This window comes from Vanellus vanellus (assembly GCF_965231255.1).
Source record: "Vanellus vanellus genome assembly, chromosome: Z".
Classification (NCBI taxonomy): Eukaryota; Metazoa; Chordata; class Aves; order Charadriiformes; family Charadriidae; genus Vanellus; species Vanellus vanellus.
The window spans coordinates 83,171,218-83,186,274 of NC_138908.1; the positions used below are offsets into that span (position 1 = coordinate 83,171,218).

General features: G+C 38.4%; 1 protein-coding gene across 1 annotated transcript; it reads right to left on the minus strand.

The window, feature by feature from the left end:
- Nucleotides 1-1,241: 1,241 nt before the first annotated feature.
- SYT4 (synaptotagmin 4) lies at nt 1,242-10,833 on the minus strand (the record flags this gene model as incomplete). The annotated part of the gene is made up of 4 exons (XM_082497596.1): nt 1,242-1,549; nt 5,495-5,615; nt 7,169-7,983; nt 10,800-10,833. 4 exons carry the CDS (start codon nt 10,831-10,833, stop codon nt 1,242-1,244), a joined length of 1,278 nt encoding a protein of 425 aa, XP_082353722.1.
- Between the last annotated feature and the right edge of the window lie 4,224 nt (nt 10,834-15,057).

A 15,057-nucleotide genomic window follows, 5' to 3' on the forward strand; every position in this document is an offset into this window, starting at 1 on the left:
ATGGCCATTAATGCATATAATCTAAGTGAAATGCACATTTCAAGTAGTTTGTCTGACATAATATTGGATAAATTATAATATGAGCTTGATTTCGTATTCCGTAAAGGTTTAAAATGCATTAAACATTGCATGTTGGGAGTAGTCTTACTGACTGTAACACCATTATTCACAGTTCAGGAAGTTAAGCAGCAGAATAAGTTTTTGTTCTCTGTCTCACTATTTTGCTTGTTCTTTAATGAAACAAAAGAAGAAACAATATTTCTTTAAGTATTACTGAATGGCTTAAAATATAATTGGTGAAAGGTCGTTGCCTGTAATGTCATGTATGTTACCTCATCTCAATAGAAATGCTTTCCCATGGCTTGAAATGCTTAAAGTGTAATCCTTGCTAGAGGAAAAAAAAAGCAAGACATAATTAATCCCCAAATTCTAGCTATATTGTAGCATGTGCAGTCACCCGTAAAGGAGCCCTTTTAACAAAACAATGTATGTTAACTTGCTCAACAATTTGTAGAATGTACCTATTTCGGTCACTGTAATAAAACAAGTTACATACCTACATATTAAAAAAATCAACTGAATAATCATAGTGTATTTCCACACATAAAACAACTAGTTGCACGTGATATGATATGTAAAGCAAATTGCTGAAAACCTCTTCAGTCTTTGGGATGATCAAAGTATAAGTAACCAAAACTTACAAATACTGATTGAATTTTCATAAAAGAAGGTTTTTGATGGAGAGGCAGAAGGGATTCCCCTCTTACTCACCCTCATTCCCCGTGGCTTTTAAAGACTCAACCCCTTCCCCAGTAAGCCACAAGTGGGTTTTTTTTTTTTTTTTTTTAGATCTAGCAATATATTTTAATGAGGTTATCTTCTTCTTTACAACAGTATTAATAAGGTTTCCAGTGACTTTTTTCATAAAACATAGTCTGTTCTTATTGAAGTTTATACTGCTTCAGAAGTTTCAGGCTATTTAAACTCCAGAAGAATATGAATCACATCCAATTATGTTAAGGTCTAATGAAATAGAAATTCCTTTATTTACTGTGAAAATTTAATTACCTTCTGTTCTGATAATTCAATCCTTTTTTTTTTCCCCCATCCCCACCCCCCTCCCCCCCAAAAAGTCTTGTTGTTACAAGCCTGTAATTAATTATACATAGCAAAGAAAGAAAACTGCTCCTTGCCTATGGAAATATATATTGTTTTTCAAGTTCTGACCCCTCTCTGAGCTGCTAACCATCACACAACATATGCCATTTGGCAATTTGTCTCCTAGGATATTCACAAATTTCTTTCCAGTGCTCTCCACCTGTTCCTTCTGCTGAAGATCCCAAGGTTAACCGGCCAATCACCTCATTCCTTGACCCCCTGTCTGAATCTAAAACCAAAAATTCAATGCTGATATCATCAAGGCCCTCACAAGGAATGTCAAAGACAAACAATTCATTGAACACCGCATTGGGGGTGCATTTCTTCACATGGGTTTTCTTTTTAGAAATTCTCTTCTTAGCATGGTACAGGTTCACTTTGACATAAGGGTCTGCAATGAAAAGAGAGAGCACAGATCAGTTATTGAACAGTGTCAGTTAGAAATTCCTTGATCTAGTTAATCGTAAATTTTATAACTTACAAACACAATTACATCACAATGAGAAGATATTTCAAGTTATTAAAGATGATTCATCTCATCCGGTGTTCATGTTTACATCTGAATTAGCCCTTTTTAGCTTGCTTTATGATCATCAAAGATGAAATCAAGATAGTCAGTGAAGTTTAGGGCATGATTCATCTGACTAAATACAGGTGTCTGCTTCATGAGATAAATCCTGTCCATTAAGTCCTGTCCATTAAGCCTAATAACAACTTTACTACATGCAAAGGTGGTCTGAAAGTACAAAAAATTCTAATGGACTCTGACAAATATGTATCATTACATATTTATGTGTAACAGAAGTCTGCTTTTCATGCGTTCTACCAGAAGGGGTTAATCATTAGTATTAATAAGACTTATGCAAAGAAAAGCCTCAGAAAGGAAAGCTCATGCTGAGAGAATGAATGAATGGATGCAATTCATTTTGGTAGCGGTTTTACAAAAATCAATTATCTTGATTAAATTGCTCCCACCAATTTTTATAGAACAAATTTTAACATTAAACTTTAAATGTAAAGATACTTTTGTTGTTAGGATATGTACTTGACTTCATGTCTGTACTGGACTACTATTGAAGAAGGGAAGGGAAAATGTCCATATTTTTAGCTGTCAACCAACTTTGAGTGTTTCAATTTCTCATAATTATTCATCTGTTGCAAGATTACTTTAGTATAGTCTTCAACAATGATGCTATTTCTTCCTGTGGCAGAATTCACAGAATCACAGAATAGTCAGGGTTTGAAGGGACCTCTGGAGATCATCTAGTCCAACCCCCCTGCCAGAGCAGGGTCACCTACAACAGGTTGCACAGGACAGCGTCCAGGCGGGTTTGGAATGTCTCCAGAGTGGGAGACTCCACAACCTCTCTGGGCAGCCTGTTCCAGTGCTCCACTACCCTCAAAGTGAACAAGTTCCTCCTCATGTTAAGATGGAACTTCCTATGTTCAAGCTTGTGCCCATTACCCCTCATCCTATCAATGGGGACCACTGAAAAAAGACTCCTCCCATCCCTCTGGCATCCTCCCTTTAAGTATTTGAAAGCATTAATAAGATCCTCCCTCATTCTTCTTTTCTCTAGACTAAAGAGACCCAAGTCCCTCAGCCTTTCCTCATATGAAAGATGTTCTAATCCCCTAATCATCTTCGTAGCCCTTTGCTGGACCCTCTCCAGCAGATCCCTGTCTTTCTTGAACTGGGGAGCCCAGAACTGGACGCAGTACTCCAGATGCGGCCTCACCAGGGCAGAGTAGAGGGGGAGGATGACCTCCCTCCACCTGCTGGCCACACTCTTCTTGATGCACCCCAGGATGCCATTGGCCCTCTTGGCCACCAGGACACATTGCTGGCTCATGGTCATCCTGTTGTCCACCAGGACTGCCAGGTCCCTTTCCACAGAGCTGCTGTCCAGGAGGTCAGCCCCCAACCTGTACTGCTGCATGGGGTTATTCCTCCCCAGATGCAGTACCCTACATTTACCCTTGTTGAATTTCATTAGGTTCCTCTCTGCCCAACTCTCCAACCTGTCCAGGTCTAGAGAATGCTTTAAATATCATCCATTTCAAGTACCTTGGCATTTATTTCAGTGGAAATGTAGGCCTGTTTCCAAATTCTCATGGTGCAAAGATGCAATACAAAATCCTTTTACTGAACCCAGTCAAACAAGATAGTCCATGCAAACTATCAGCTAACAAGCATCAAGGATAGTTGAACATTTTTTTGAAAAAGTAAAATTAAAACTGAGACATATTTAAAAATGCTGTGCCAAACTTATCAGACTGAAATGGTCACATGATGAAAATGCTTTCTCAAACTGGCACTAGTTTAAGAGGACTACGGTATGAAAGAATACATCTTCACTTACATATTCTATCAACATAATAAACATTTTAAAAATAGGGTTAAATGCTATTAAAATGTTCATTGGCTCTGGAATGACTATATGCCACACAAGCATTAAAAATATAAGGATCAATATCTATCAGTGGATTCACACTGTTGCTCATTTCTGTTTAAAGGATATTTTCTGACTGTTATTTCTGGCCTTCCACTAGATAGGGCTAGAATGTTCCTCTTGATTTTATTAGGTCTGTGAGGATATGTCAACACCAGTGATCAAGGAAACCAAGGAGGTTGCAGGAATGGAACAGCTTCTGAATAATAAAGTTCCCATCTTCCTAAGGCGAATGAGTTATGCAATTGTTTAGCTGATCCCATAGAAACATCATTTCACCCTCCTTCTTGTCCAACTTTTATGTCGGGCTGAGGGGAAAGTCACAGAGGAAATAAGGACTGTCATGAGTGCAGTATGTTACTCACATCCAAATATCTACTGAGCGTGGCCTTGCTGATGAACAGTAAATAATGAAGGACTATCTAAATGAACTAGGTGTCCAGGTGTAGCATGGCTCCCTGTATCTCCTTATATAAGAGAATATATATATAAGAGAAATATTAAATTTCTCTTATAGTTAGCAAGGTTGTACTGAGAGAAGTGGAAAGAGCAAACAGAATTTACAGTTTTTCTCATAAGAGATAGGGTAAACAAATGTGTAGTTCAGATGTGCAATAGGGTCCAGGTAGCTAGGTGGTGAGACTAGGAAGCCTTTTGTCTTCAAGTTATTTTCCAACCTGGATGAACTTCAGGCAGACTTTGTTGAGATCAGCTTGCTGTCATGCTGTCTTTATGAAACCTCTACTATCTGCTGTGACTTTGGGGTTGATTAAAAGTACGTATGCTATTTTATAGTGGAGTGAACTGTTGGGCTCCACTCCTACCCTCTCTTCTTATGATATGAGAATAAAATTGAGATCAGAAGGAGAATTTCAATGTAACTCCACCCTGTAAATTGGAGTTATAGATAGCTTTTGGTTTGTTTTGTTTTGGCTCCAGGATGGGTTGACTTTCAAGGTAAATTGCAGTATTTCTTGGTCTGAGAAGTAGAAAGACTGTATTATTGGCTGTAGTAATTATGATTCAATGGTTCCAAAAAACTACTTCCTCTTCTGGTTCTTTTAAAAAATCCTGTGAAATGAGAGTGTCAGTCCTATAATTGACAGCATATGTGTTATTATTTGTACAGTATTTTGTTGTATACTGTTCTTTTTGTGTTGTTGTCTTATCCTTTGTACGTTGTACAATAAATTTTGTTCTGTTATGTTATCTGGTGTTAATGTGCATCTAAGTGCCATCCTAATATTGGTTTCAAAGGAGGCTCCACAGAATACAACATGGCACAACAAGGCCAGGAGAAGGGAATGCAAAAACTGTTCCTTCTTAGTGCACCCCAAGTACAGGTCATGATAAAGCACAGATATTATGTTACAACCTGCTTCCAACACTGGCATAGTTCACCTCTGCACCTTGCCAAATAGATGTTAGTGCTCAGTGGGCCAAATTCAGCACAGATGTAACTGGTTGTTTTTCTTGGTACTCAGCTGAAATAAACCATATGATGATCTCACTCAATACTGATCTTCTATAAATAAACTGGGGTTTTGTCATAAATAAAAGCTTTTAGTATCTCCAAACAACATCCCATACTTACGGCAGATGGGTTCTGTTCAAGACAATCACAAAACTCATTGGTTTGCACTGCTAACAGATGTCTTTTTTTTTTTTTTTTTTAATGTGTGATTGAAAAACAAATTTGTTAAATACATACCCTGGAAAATAAAGCATCGACATAGATACAAATAGAGTGAATAGGCTGCAAATAATACAGTCACCATTTCTGCATTTATAGGCTATTTTTAGTCTTTGAAATGCCACATTTCAGCTGTCTTCTGTCTGTTTGTTTTATATTCTTAGGTCATATTCATTAGTAAAACCATTACCTGATAATCCTGACACATCAGATTTAGGTAGATGCCTAGCTTTTAAAACAACCACAGTGAGCGTGTTTGTCGTAGATTGATAACAGAGAGAGATCAGTAATTCTCCACGCCCAGAGGATTTCTGTGGAAATGAAAGAAAAATAAGGAATGACACTTTTTACGAACGATTATATTGACCAAGCTTTAAACCAGAATTAAGAAGATTTATAAAATGTCTCATAATTGTATGTTCTGAAATGGTGTAAAAATATATAACTTATGGAGCTGTGACACTTTACATAGCAAATATAATTTCCCTCTACTGTAGTTTTATAACTCTTCTTATAGTTGGTTATTAGACTGAACAAGAATAAATAATAAGTCAAAATATAGGTTGACATAACATCATTAGCTTCAGAGATTAGAAATTAAATGCTACATCCTAAGAAAAAAAAATCTTAGTGAAAGAAAAAGATCTCAAGTGAAACGAAAATTCTGTAAAGATATATTAAAAAAAAAAATCAAGACAAATTAAAAAAATCTTCAGTAAAATGTTTTTAAACAGAAAGTATCAAAACAGTTAGAGAAATCTAATCTCTGACACTTTCTAAAGTAGTATAATATAAATGAAATAAAGATGAGATCAAAGACTTTCTCTATGATTATTAGATTTGAATTTCCAGGAGTAGTTTATTTGACAGAAAGGAGGAAGGCAAGGGAAACAATCAAAAATAATGCCTTATGTACCAGAAAACCCAATAAGTTATCAACAAAATATCAGTGACATAGTTATAGTTGTAATATAACAATAGAATTTCAAAATAAAAGAATTAGTTATAGGTGTGTTGTTTGCTAGACATTTATTTGATTTGGCAGCATGCTTGCTCTTTGAAAACAATCAAATTGAAAGTCAATACACATTCCACTTCCTTAGTAGAGATTAAGAGACATGTGTGTAATGCATGTGCGTTTCTGTGGTTCAGCCATGATGGTTGTAAGTGATCTTTACATTCTCAAATAAGACAAAATGGTATGAGATATTTTTAGCCCAGTGAAGTCAGTATGATTTGCCATTGACTTCAGTAAGGCTTGGCTTCCCCCTCATGTCTTACTATCCTTAGTAGGGTTGCAGCCTGTGTCACAATTCTTGAGAGAGAAGGTAGTAACAGCACTGAAGTGCAAGAACATACTACTGCATCAACAATATGTTCTCTGGCAGGTTCCAATTCCTTAACTAAAGACTACACTACATTCTTTAAGAATCTGCTGTAAAAACCATGTAGTTGAAGTGAAAGATTTATATTGACTTCAATAAGCTCTAAGAAAGAATGATTTCAAACAGAAAAGTAGAGGGAGAAAAGGAATAATATATATCTTTGCATTCTATGCCTTTAAAGCAAATTAATGTGGACTGAGGCCACTTGACCTAATGTAAATGGGTCCACTCAAACCTGCTGGACCAGCTGAATAAGCAAGTAGAGGTTAAGACATTAGCAATTTCTTGCAACATGTTTGTTGTAATGTTCTTTTATTACATTTGTGTAATTGCATCCTCATATTGCCATTATGAAAGCATGTCAATGACTTGCGTGATGAAATTGTTTCCTTTTCTCTCCAAGATGCTAGCAGCGTAACACAAGAATCACACCTAATACTAGCATAACACTTTTAAAGTTTAAATAAAAAATATGTTACCCTAACATTTCTTTTGATGATCTCTCTGTCCATTAGCAGTCTTCCTTCTGACAATTCAATTCCTGCGAGGGGAATAAGGACTTCTCCAATGACATCATCTCTGGAAAATCTGTCAAAGCTCAGGATCATAAAGTGAAGTGTTAAGTCTTGAATTTGACTATAGGGGATTCCATAAAATGTGAAAGTCTCATCGAAAGCTGGATCTAAGGTTTTTCTCAGAACTCTGGTTTTCACCTTGTGCTTTTTCTCAGGCAGGATTGTCATTTTGATGTAGGGATCAGAAGTCATTGACTGTTCATCCATTGCTGGCAGCCCACGTGCTTCTTTGATGTTCACTACAAATGCCTTTTTCTCAAAGTTGTACTCTAAGGAGAAAAAGAGAGTTCCTAGCTTGTCTTGTTTGTCTTCAGATGACAGGGAAGTGATGGACTTTAAACTATCAGGGGATACTGAATCTTTCTTCCTTTCTGCAAAGTGCTTAGGAGACAAATTTTCAAGCTCTGGAGAGCTCTGGATTTTAGGTGTTGTCTTGGGGAAGTTGCCATTTAGATCTCTCTTCTCCAGGTCAAGATGGAGAGAATTCTTTGGCATTGCTGATTTGTTCTTGGCTTCACTTTTATCATCTGCTCCGAACTTCTTCTTACTGTTGAGATTCTCAGGGTAAATATCAACCCCCTTCAGAACATGGACAAACTTATATGGAGGGGTCTTATTCGATTTAGAAGATTTACGTTGACAGCAGATCCAAGCAAAAAGGGAGACAGAGAAGACAAGGCCAAATGCACTAAAGATCCCAACCACTGTAGGAATTTCATCTGCAAATCAAATAAATAGCAACAAGCACATAAGCTTCAATGCCTTGTACTCTGTGTGATATTTAATAAAATAATAATTTAGTAAAACAAAAAGATATGAGATGGTAATAGCAGCAGGATCGACAGACAGTGCTTTTCAATGTATATATTGCTCGCCACCTGCAGGCGTGAATGTGTAGTCCCATACTAAGGCATGCTTGTTATGTTAGTATTTTTCCATACACAGAGTGTTTGGGAGGAAAATACTATTCCCATCCTAATAATAATAATAACCGTTAGTAATTGCTCGACTATCTCATCCCTCTGTGTGTAGTTTCTGAGTTTATATGTCTGTGAGTAATACCAGCTCTCAGAAGGTTTCAGCTTTGAGTTTATGGAGCTTTGTTGGTTAGATAAAACAGATTCTGAAATATGCATTACTTATAGATACATCGTCTGCTTTGCACACTGCTTCCTAGAATGCTTTGTACACTCAATTAACTCATTTTTTATGGTCTGATCCTATAATTGCCTGGAGGTATCTCTTGAAAGAGCTGAGTTTAATTGGAGGTTATAACACTCAACAGTTTCATTGGGATTTTCAATACTTTGCAGGAGAAAGTCTATCAAGAAAATTTAAAATAATTATATACCAAGTGTCTTTTCCAGATGGATGTGACATTGGGTAGTCACATGTGAGTCCAAAGCTGAAAAAACTATTAAGTGTATCATTGATAACCACTAAGCTTTTCATTTAAGACACTATGAATCAAAGCTATGGGGAGTTTACAAGAAGGGTCACTACTTTGTAGGAGTAGATAAGAAAAACATTAAAACATAATTCTCTTCCACTTTAATACAAATCCTATACTTAAACTGAATAAAGAGAAAACTGAGCAAGTGTTACAAACTCAATTGTCATGTGGATACATCGGTTACATATAGAGTATCATTAGCCCTTCAAAGCATGCATCGAAGGGATAAATGAGCACAACTAATTGGAAATCCAATTTTGCCCATAAGTAACATTACTAAGTGAGTTTAAACCTCTCACAATGTAACAATCAGAGCTTAATCTTTATTCCCGGCAACAGTGGAAGACCAGTAGAATATGAATGGAATGACATTGTTTATGCATAAAGGCAATTGTGTAACAGTTCTGGTTCTCTCGGAAATGATTAGCAGATCATTCTGGATGAGAAAAGCAAAACAACCCCCCTCTATGTATTACTAAATCAGCTTCATCCAGGTAAAAGCTGGGCAGATAGATGTCCTGGCAGTATACATTTGCTTCTTGGTGGGATGATTCAAAGAAATCTACAATAGTATCAGAGCAAAGTAAGACATAATGTTCCAGCACAGGAAGGATCGGGCCTGGCTATTAATTTCTTCTGATAATATTCATGTCACTTTCCCTTTACCTACAAGACGCATCTGCCTACATACTTAATTGTAAGAACTTAATGAAATGACTGAAAATGTTATACATAACCAAAAAAGTATTTTTTTCAAAGTTAAGCACAAGGCTCTGAGTTTTAAGAATACCCCGGGCTACAGAAATTTAAATATACATGGTATAAAGGTACAAAGCAAGAAGTAATTGAAAACTTATCAGAATGCTTTAATAGCTTTAAGAATGATTTGCACATTTACAATACTTTTAATGAGATGACAGACTTTTTATAGTAATGGAAATTATGCTATATTTTAATTCTACAGCTACTGAAAGCACCGGTAGAATCAATTTGGTGTTTAAAATATTAATTATCTTCCTTAAATAAGTAATTAGATAAGCATGATCTCACAAGTGGAGTTAGAAACATCAAGTGGGTGGGGTAGGACAGAAGATGAAATGGTAAAAAAATGGATTATATTTACAACTAATTATGTTGAAACCTGAATTTCTTGATGTTGTCATAATGTAAATCAATTGGTTAACATTCAAGACATTGTATTAATAGGAAATATTACCTATTGATCCTGGGAGAAGTTATAATTTCAGTTACGTGATATAATTTTGGAGTCACTTCACTTAAGTCAGTGGAATGATACTTGAATTAAACCACGGCTAAAGCAAATATAATCTAGGCTAGAGTCAATATTGATAAAGCAGAGTTAAGAAACATTTCTACTTACTGCTTTTTTGAGTAAAGCTATTTATGTATCTATTTTATAAGTGCACATATATGACTGTTTCTGAAACTTCTGGTATCACAGTTAATAACCTTACAACCAGTGCATAGAAATGACAAAACTGAAAAGTTCATTGTTATCATTGCTATTCTCAGTGAACCCAGATTGATCAAGATGAAGCTGTTTAGCTAAAACCACTGGGATCCCGTATTTTTGTCTTTCTAGCAATGTCCTTTACAAGACCACCTTTCACTTTAACTAACGATTGACAAGTCTTTCTCTACAACAAGAAAAAAAGAATGACAATTATTCCAAGAATGACTCGAACAAAGATTTTCTCTGTGACACAGGATGCATTTACATCTTTTGACTCTGAAGACACACTACTTTAACCAAGACAGAGAAAACAACCACAAAACCTCTCTCATCTGAAAATGCACATACACAAACCTCCTCATCTCTCCCAATACTTTACCGAGGGGACCAGGTAAGGAGGAAGGGAGAGATAGACAGAGATAGGGAAGAAAGCAAATTCACGCAACTTCTAACATCAAAGAGGACTGGGGGAAATCAGGTTCCTCCCAACCAGCTGTGTGCTGGGAGGCGCAGGTTGGCTCAGCGGAGGCTGCTTGCGTGCACTTCGCCTGGTGAGGGGAGCAGCCCCCAGCCCCGCGGGCGGGGAGTTGGGGCCGGGACGAGCTTACCGAACTGCTGCCGGCTGGCCGCGATCGGAGCCATGTTGGCGGCGTGCGCTGTCCGCGGTGCTGGTGCCGCTGTCCGCGGTGCTGGTGCCGCTGTCCGCGGTGCTGGTGCCGCTGTCCGGGAAGCAGGAACCGCCTCCGCGGGTACCGAACGATCTGCCCGGGGTTCCGAACGCGTTGCTCTGCTGTACCCCCGCTCTCTGCTCTCACAGCGCCCGAGCAGCTGTCTTTTCCAGCGCGTTTTTTTTTTTTTAGTTGTTTTTTTAAAGAAAACAAAACAACAAAAAAAAAAAATAAAAACCAACCCGGAGACACGAGCGGTTCAGAAGGTGGAGGAGGAGGCTGCGAAGCGGCTGGCGGAGAGGGGGGAGGGGAAGCTTCGGTCCTCCCCTTTGCACACTGATTTGCAACCCCCTTCCTGTTTTGGCTTTTCTGAGTAGCTCCGCTCTGAGACTGAAGACGTGGTTGAAACCCAAATTGACGCAATCCTGACGCTACAGGGCTGAAATCAGCACCTTTCCCACCTCCCATCCCCCCTCCTCTACTACCACACCCTCCCTCTCTCTCTCTCCCTCCCTTCCTCTCCTTCTCCCCCCTCCCTCCCCCCCTTTCTGGGGATTGAACAAGCACTCATCGATTATTTTAACTGCCCTGCTGCAGGATATGAGCTCCCACCCTCCATCGGACACAGACAGTGAAATGCTAATGTCTGTGATTCAGTGCACCTTGCGTAATACACGGGTGTATCTACTTTTCTGGGGTAAGATTTATTTATTTGCTTATTTATCTATCAGCTGGACAGGCTACAACAACATGAAGGAGATGCCAACTCCAGACGGTCCAGACACCTTGGCTCCAACTGCAAGGCACGCATTTCTTTTACGACTGATGTGATACACTTACTGGATTTGAATCACGAAAACTCCTGATGTGCCTTCTCTCTGTGCCTCCTCCTTGCGTCTTCCCATCATCCACCCCCACAAAACCACTCAGCCCCTGCTTTGGAAATCCTGCTGACCTTCCTGTATATCTAAGGAAGAACTGGATCTCCCTAGATACTTCTGGATTTTAACAGGTTTAGGTGTCTCGTTCCCAGTCTGGACTGAGAACATGGAGGGAGGAAGGGGGGAGCTGGCAGGCAGAAGGAATGGGGTGGGGAGGGGAGCAACAGAATAAAAAGCAGGGTTGCCTGTAACTAGAACTGATACAGCATATAATAGCTTAAGCTAAATCCTGGTGCAACAGAGCTGCAAAAGCCAGCACCTGGCATCTGACTCCTCCTGGATTCAGAAAGAATCATAGAAGCCAAGTTTGGAGCCCAACTCCTAATTATGCTGCATAAATGGAAAACAGGTGTTGCTGCTCTTCTAAATAACAATCCAGATGCAGGCATAGTCCCTGTTCTATGATGGGCCAATTGGAAACCAGTATGTCTTGGCCCACTTTAACCAAGTTCTTTCTTCACAGTGACACCATTGAAGCTTCTTGGATTTTAGAAAAATTAAAATAGGAAGGCCAAGGAATCATGGCAAGCTAGTGTCAAAACACAACTCAATGAAACTGCCTTTCTCATCCTGAGAGTTAAAAACCTATTGGTTAATAATGTTTTTGCTTATCTGCTTCTGTTACACCTTCAGCAACTTGGCCTTGGTATGCACCTGCACAACTCTTCAAGGAAGAGCCATATCCACTACCCCAATCTTCATTACATCCTATTGAATTTAAGAAAATACAGATAATAGTTTGCCACCACCACTGCTCCTCTTACAAACACCTGGACTACAATAAGCTCAGGTATTAGAAGACTGCAGGAACTGTTGTTTAGCTCTTTTTTGTGTTTTGGCAGCACAATTTGGTTTGGGATGTTTGCGTTCATATGTTGGCACCAATCCAAGCCAGTCTGGCTCAACTTCTCTCTTCTTTCTGGCAGGCCTCTTTCCCCTCAGTTCCGCTATCCACTTCCTTTTCTCTGTCCAAAAGACAGCCTTGCTCAAAGTGTGCATCCACTGAAAGTAATTACATTTGATTTTAGACCACACTTCCAAGTATACAAGCTTCCACACATGACTGAAATAAGCAAGATCCTTAAAATATTGTAAGTTGTTACTGCGTCTGGACTGGACCAAGAATCAATGTCTTGCTAGTGTGTTTGTCCTATTTGAGCTGGGATATGGTGAGCATACATATTATGTTGACACTTGAATTATTGTCAATAATTTTTGAAGTTTTTTATTTTTATTTTTGAGTGAAATCCAAGACATTCTTTGTTGATATATACAAAATTTATGGAGCACATGGAAATATAACAGTGATTGATTCACATTTTCTTCCCTTTAGTTGTTCAGATGTCCCAAGGATATATAAAAAGCTTTTACACGATTTATATGCCTTTATATAGCATAGAGAGATAATTTCTTTCAGCATTCATTTCTTTTTTCTTTTCTTTTTATTTTCTGTGACAATGCTGATGAAATGGGCAAAAATATGCTCTTCTTTTTTTCCTTTTCTATTTTTTTCTTCTTTTCTGAAATTCCTGGTAGTTCATGCTCAATTTTAGACATTAGTTAAGACCTGTACGATGCTGGATGCTGTATAAACATATAATAGAGTCTTTCCTTTCATCTCAGTTCTGTGCATGTGCAGCTCTTTAAAGCTCTATAGAAAAGATTTCATGATACCAGCTCTTTGTCTTTAGAACCTTGGAGCTGCCAAGAATGTGTATATACATAAGTGTATGTGAACATGTATACAGATATGCAAATGAATCCTTTTATCTCTTTATTCCATTGGTCAGTGAAATAGAAAATAACATTTTTTTTTACATCACTTGTGAACCTTCTATATTTAATTACATGACTCCACTTAATAGAACAGAGAGCACGTCACAGAAAATACTCAGGGAGGAGGTGGAGCATTGAGTTGTGACACATCTTGAGACAGATGTACTTTTTGCTCCCTGTGTTGTGCAAGCACCATCTAGTGTACGTCTTAGACCCATCAATGCCAGATGACTAGCGTACACCCATGTAGGTAGTATAAACACAAAGATACACAACCAACTCACTGCTGCTTCATTACATTTCTGACAAGTGGCCAGAGGGAAAAAATCATCATCTGAACCCTGTGTGTTTCTTAACCAATTAAGTGACTATCTTTTAGTTCAGTCCCATGCAACAGTAATGACTCTGTTTTTGTGGCTATATGCTGTTCACACTTCCTTCTGTTGTCAGAGAACATCCTAGATAATTTAGCAAGACTTCACACAGTTTGCAACTGACTCTATAAGTAAAAACTTGGACTAGGAACTCACTGCTCAGGTAATATTCCCTTAGTTTTCCCAGCAAACAAGATACTGTGGTCTCAAATATTTCCAGCTCAGAGACTGAACATTAAAAGGAGCTGGTTCAGATTTTGCCTGTGCTGAATTGAAATGGACTGATTATCTGCAAAATATCTCTGTATGTGATCTGCCTGACTATCACAACAAAGCCTTCTGTGGTCTGAAAACCAGATTACCAGTGCACATGCATGCGCAGAGCATCCTCCTGCTACTCTGAGAAAAGGGAGGGTGGTTGCTAAGCGACAGAGTCCATACACTTACCAAAGCAAATGGTCCTCAAATAAGCCTATGGGGCTGGAAAAGGTGGTTCCCTACTTGTAAATGAACTGTCACCATTCTTCAGATCCCAAAGCCTGTGTGTGAAGAAAACATAATCCTCTCCCTTTAAAAAAAAAAAAAAAGCAAAATTATTCTAAACAAGGCCCCCCCTCCCCCCCCCAAAAGTCAACTAACATTTATAAATAAAACTTGGTGATTTATATGTATGAGTTGAAGATGGTGAAACAGCCCCTTTCCATCTCTGTGAAATGTTTCCCTGGAGCTTAAAGATGGAGTTTCACATTTTCAGAAGTAGCATCTAATTTTGAGTCCCGCACTTGCCAGGTGCCAAACTACAGACATTAATTAGTACTATTCACCACCTATGAAAATCAAGACCTCCAGCCAAGCTTACAAAATAAAACCTAAATGAGAACATAGATACAGGTCCCTGATTCTGGGAAGTGTAGAGCATTCAGCACTTCTGAAAGTCAAACAACTTCAAAGGGATCTACAAAGGGATATAGGTAGTTACACTCAGCTTAATTTCCACTTCAGTTAGCTCTGCAATTAGTCAGTGGAAAGTGGCTAGCATCCCTCCCTGTCTCATCTCTCAGCTTTTGACACTCCTTAAATGCCTAAAGGCATGACTTTGGGTGCCAG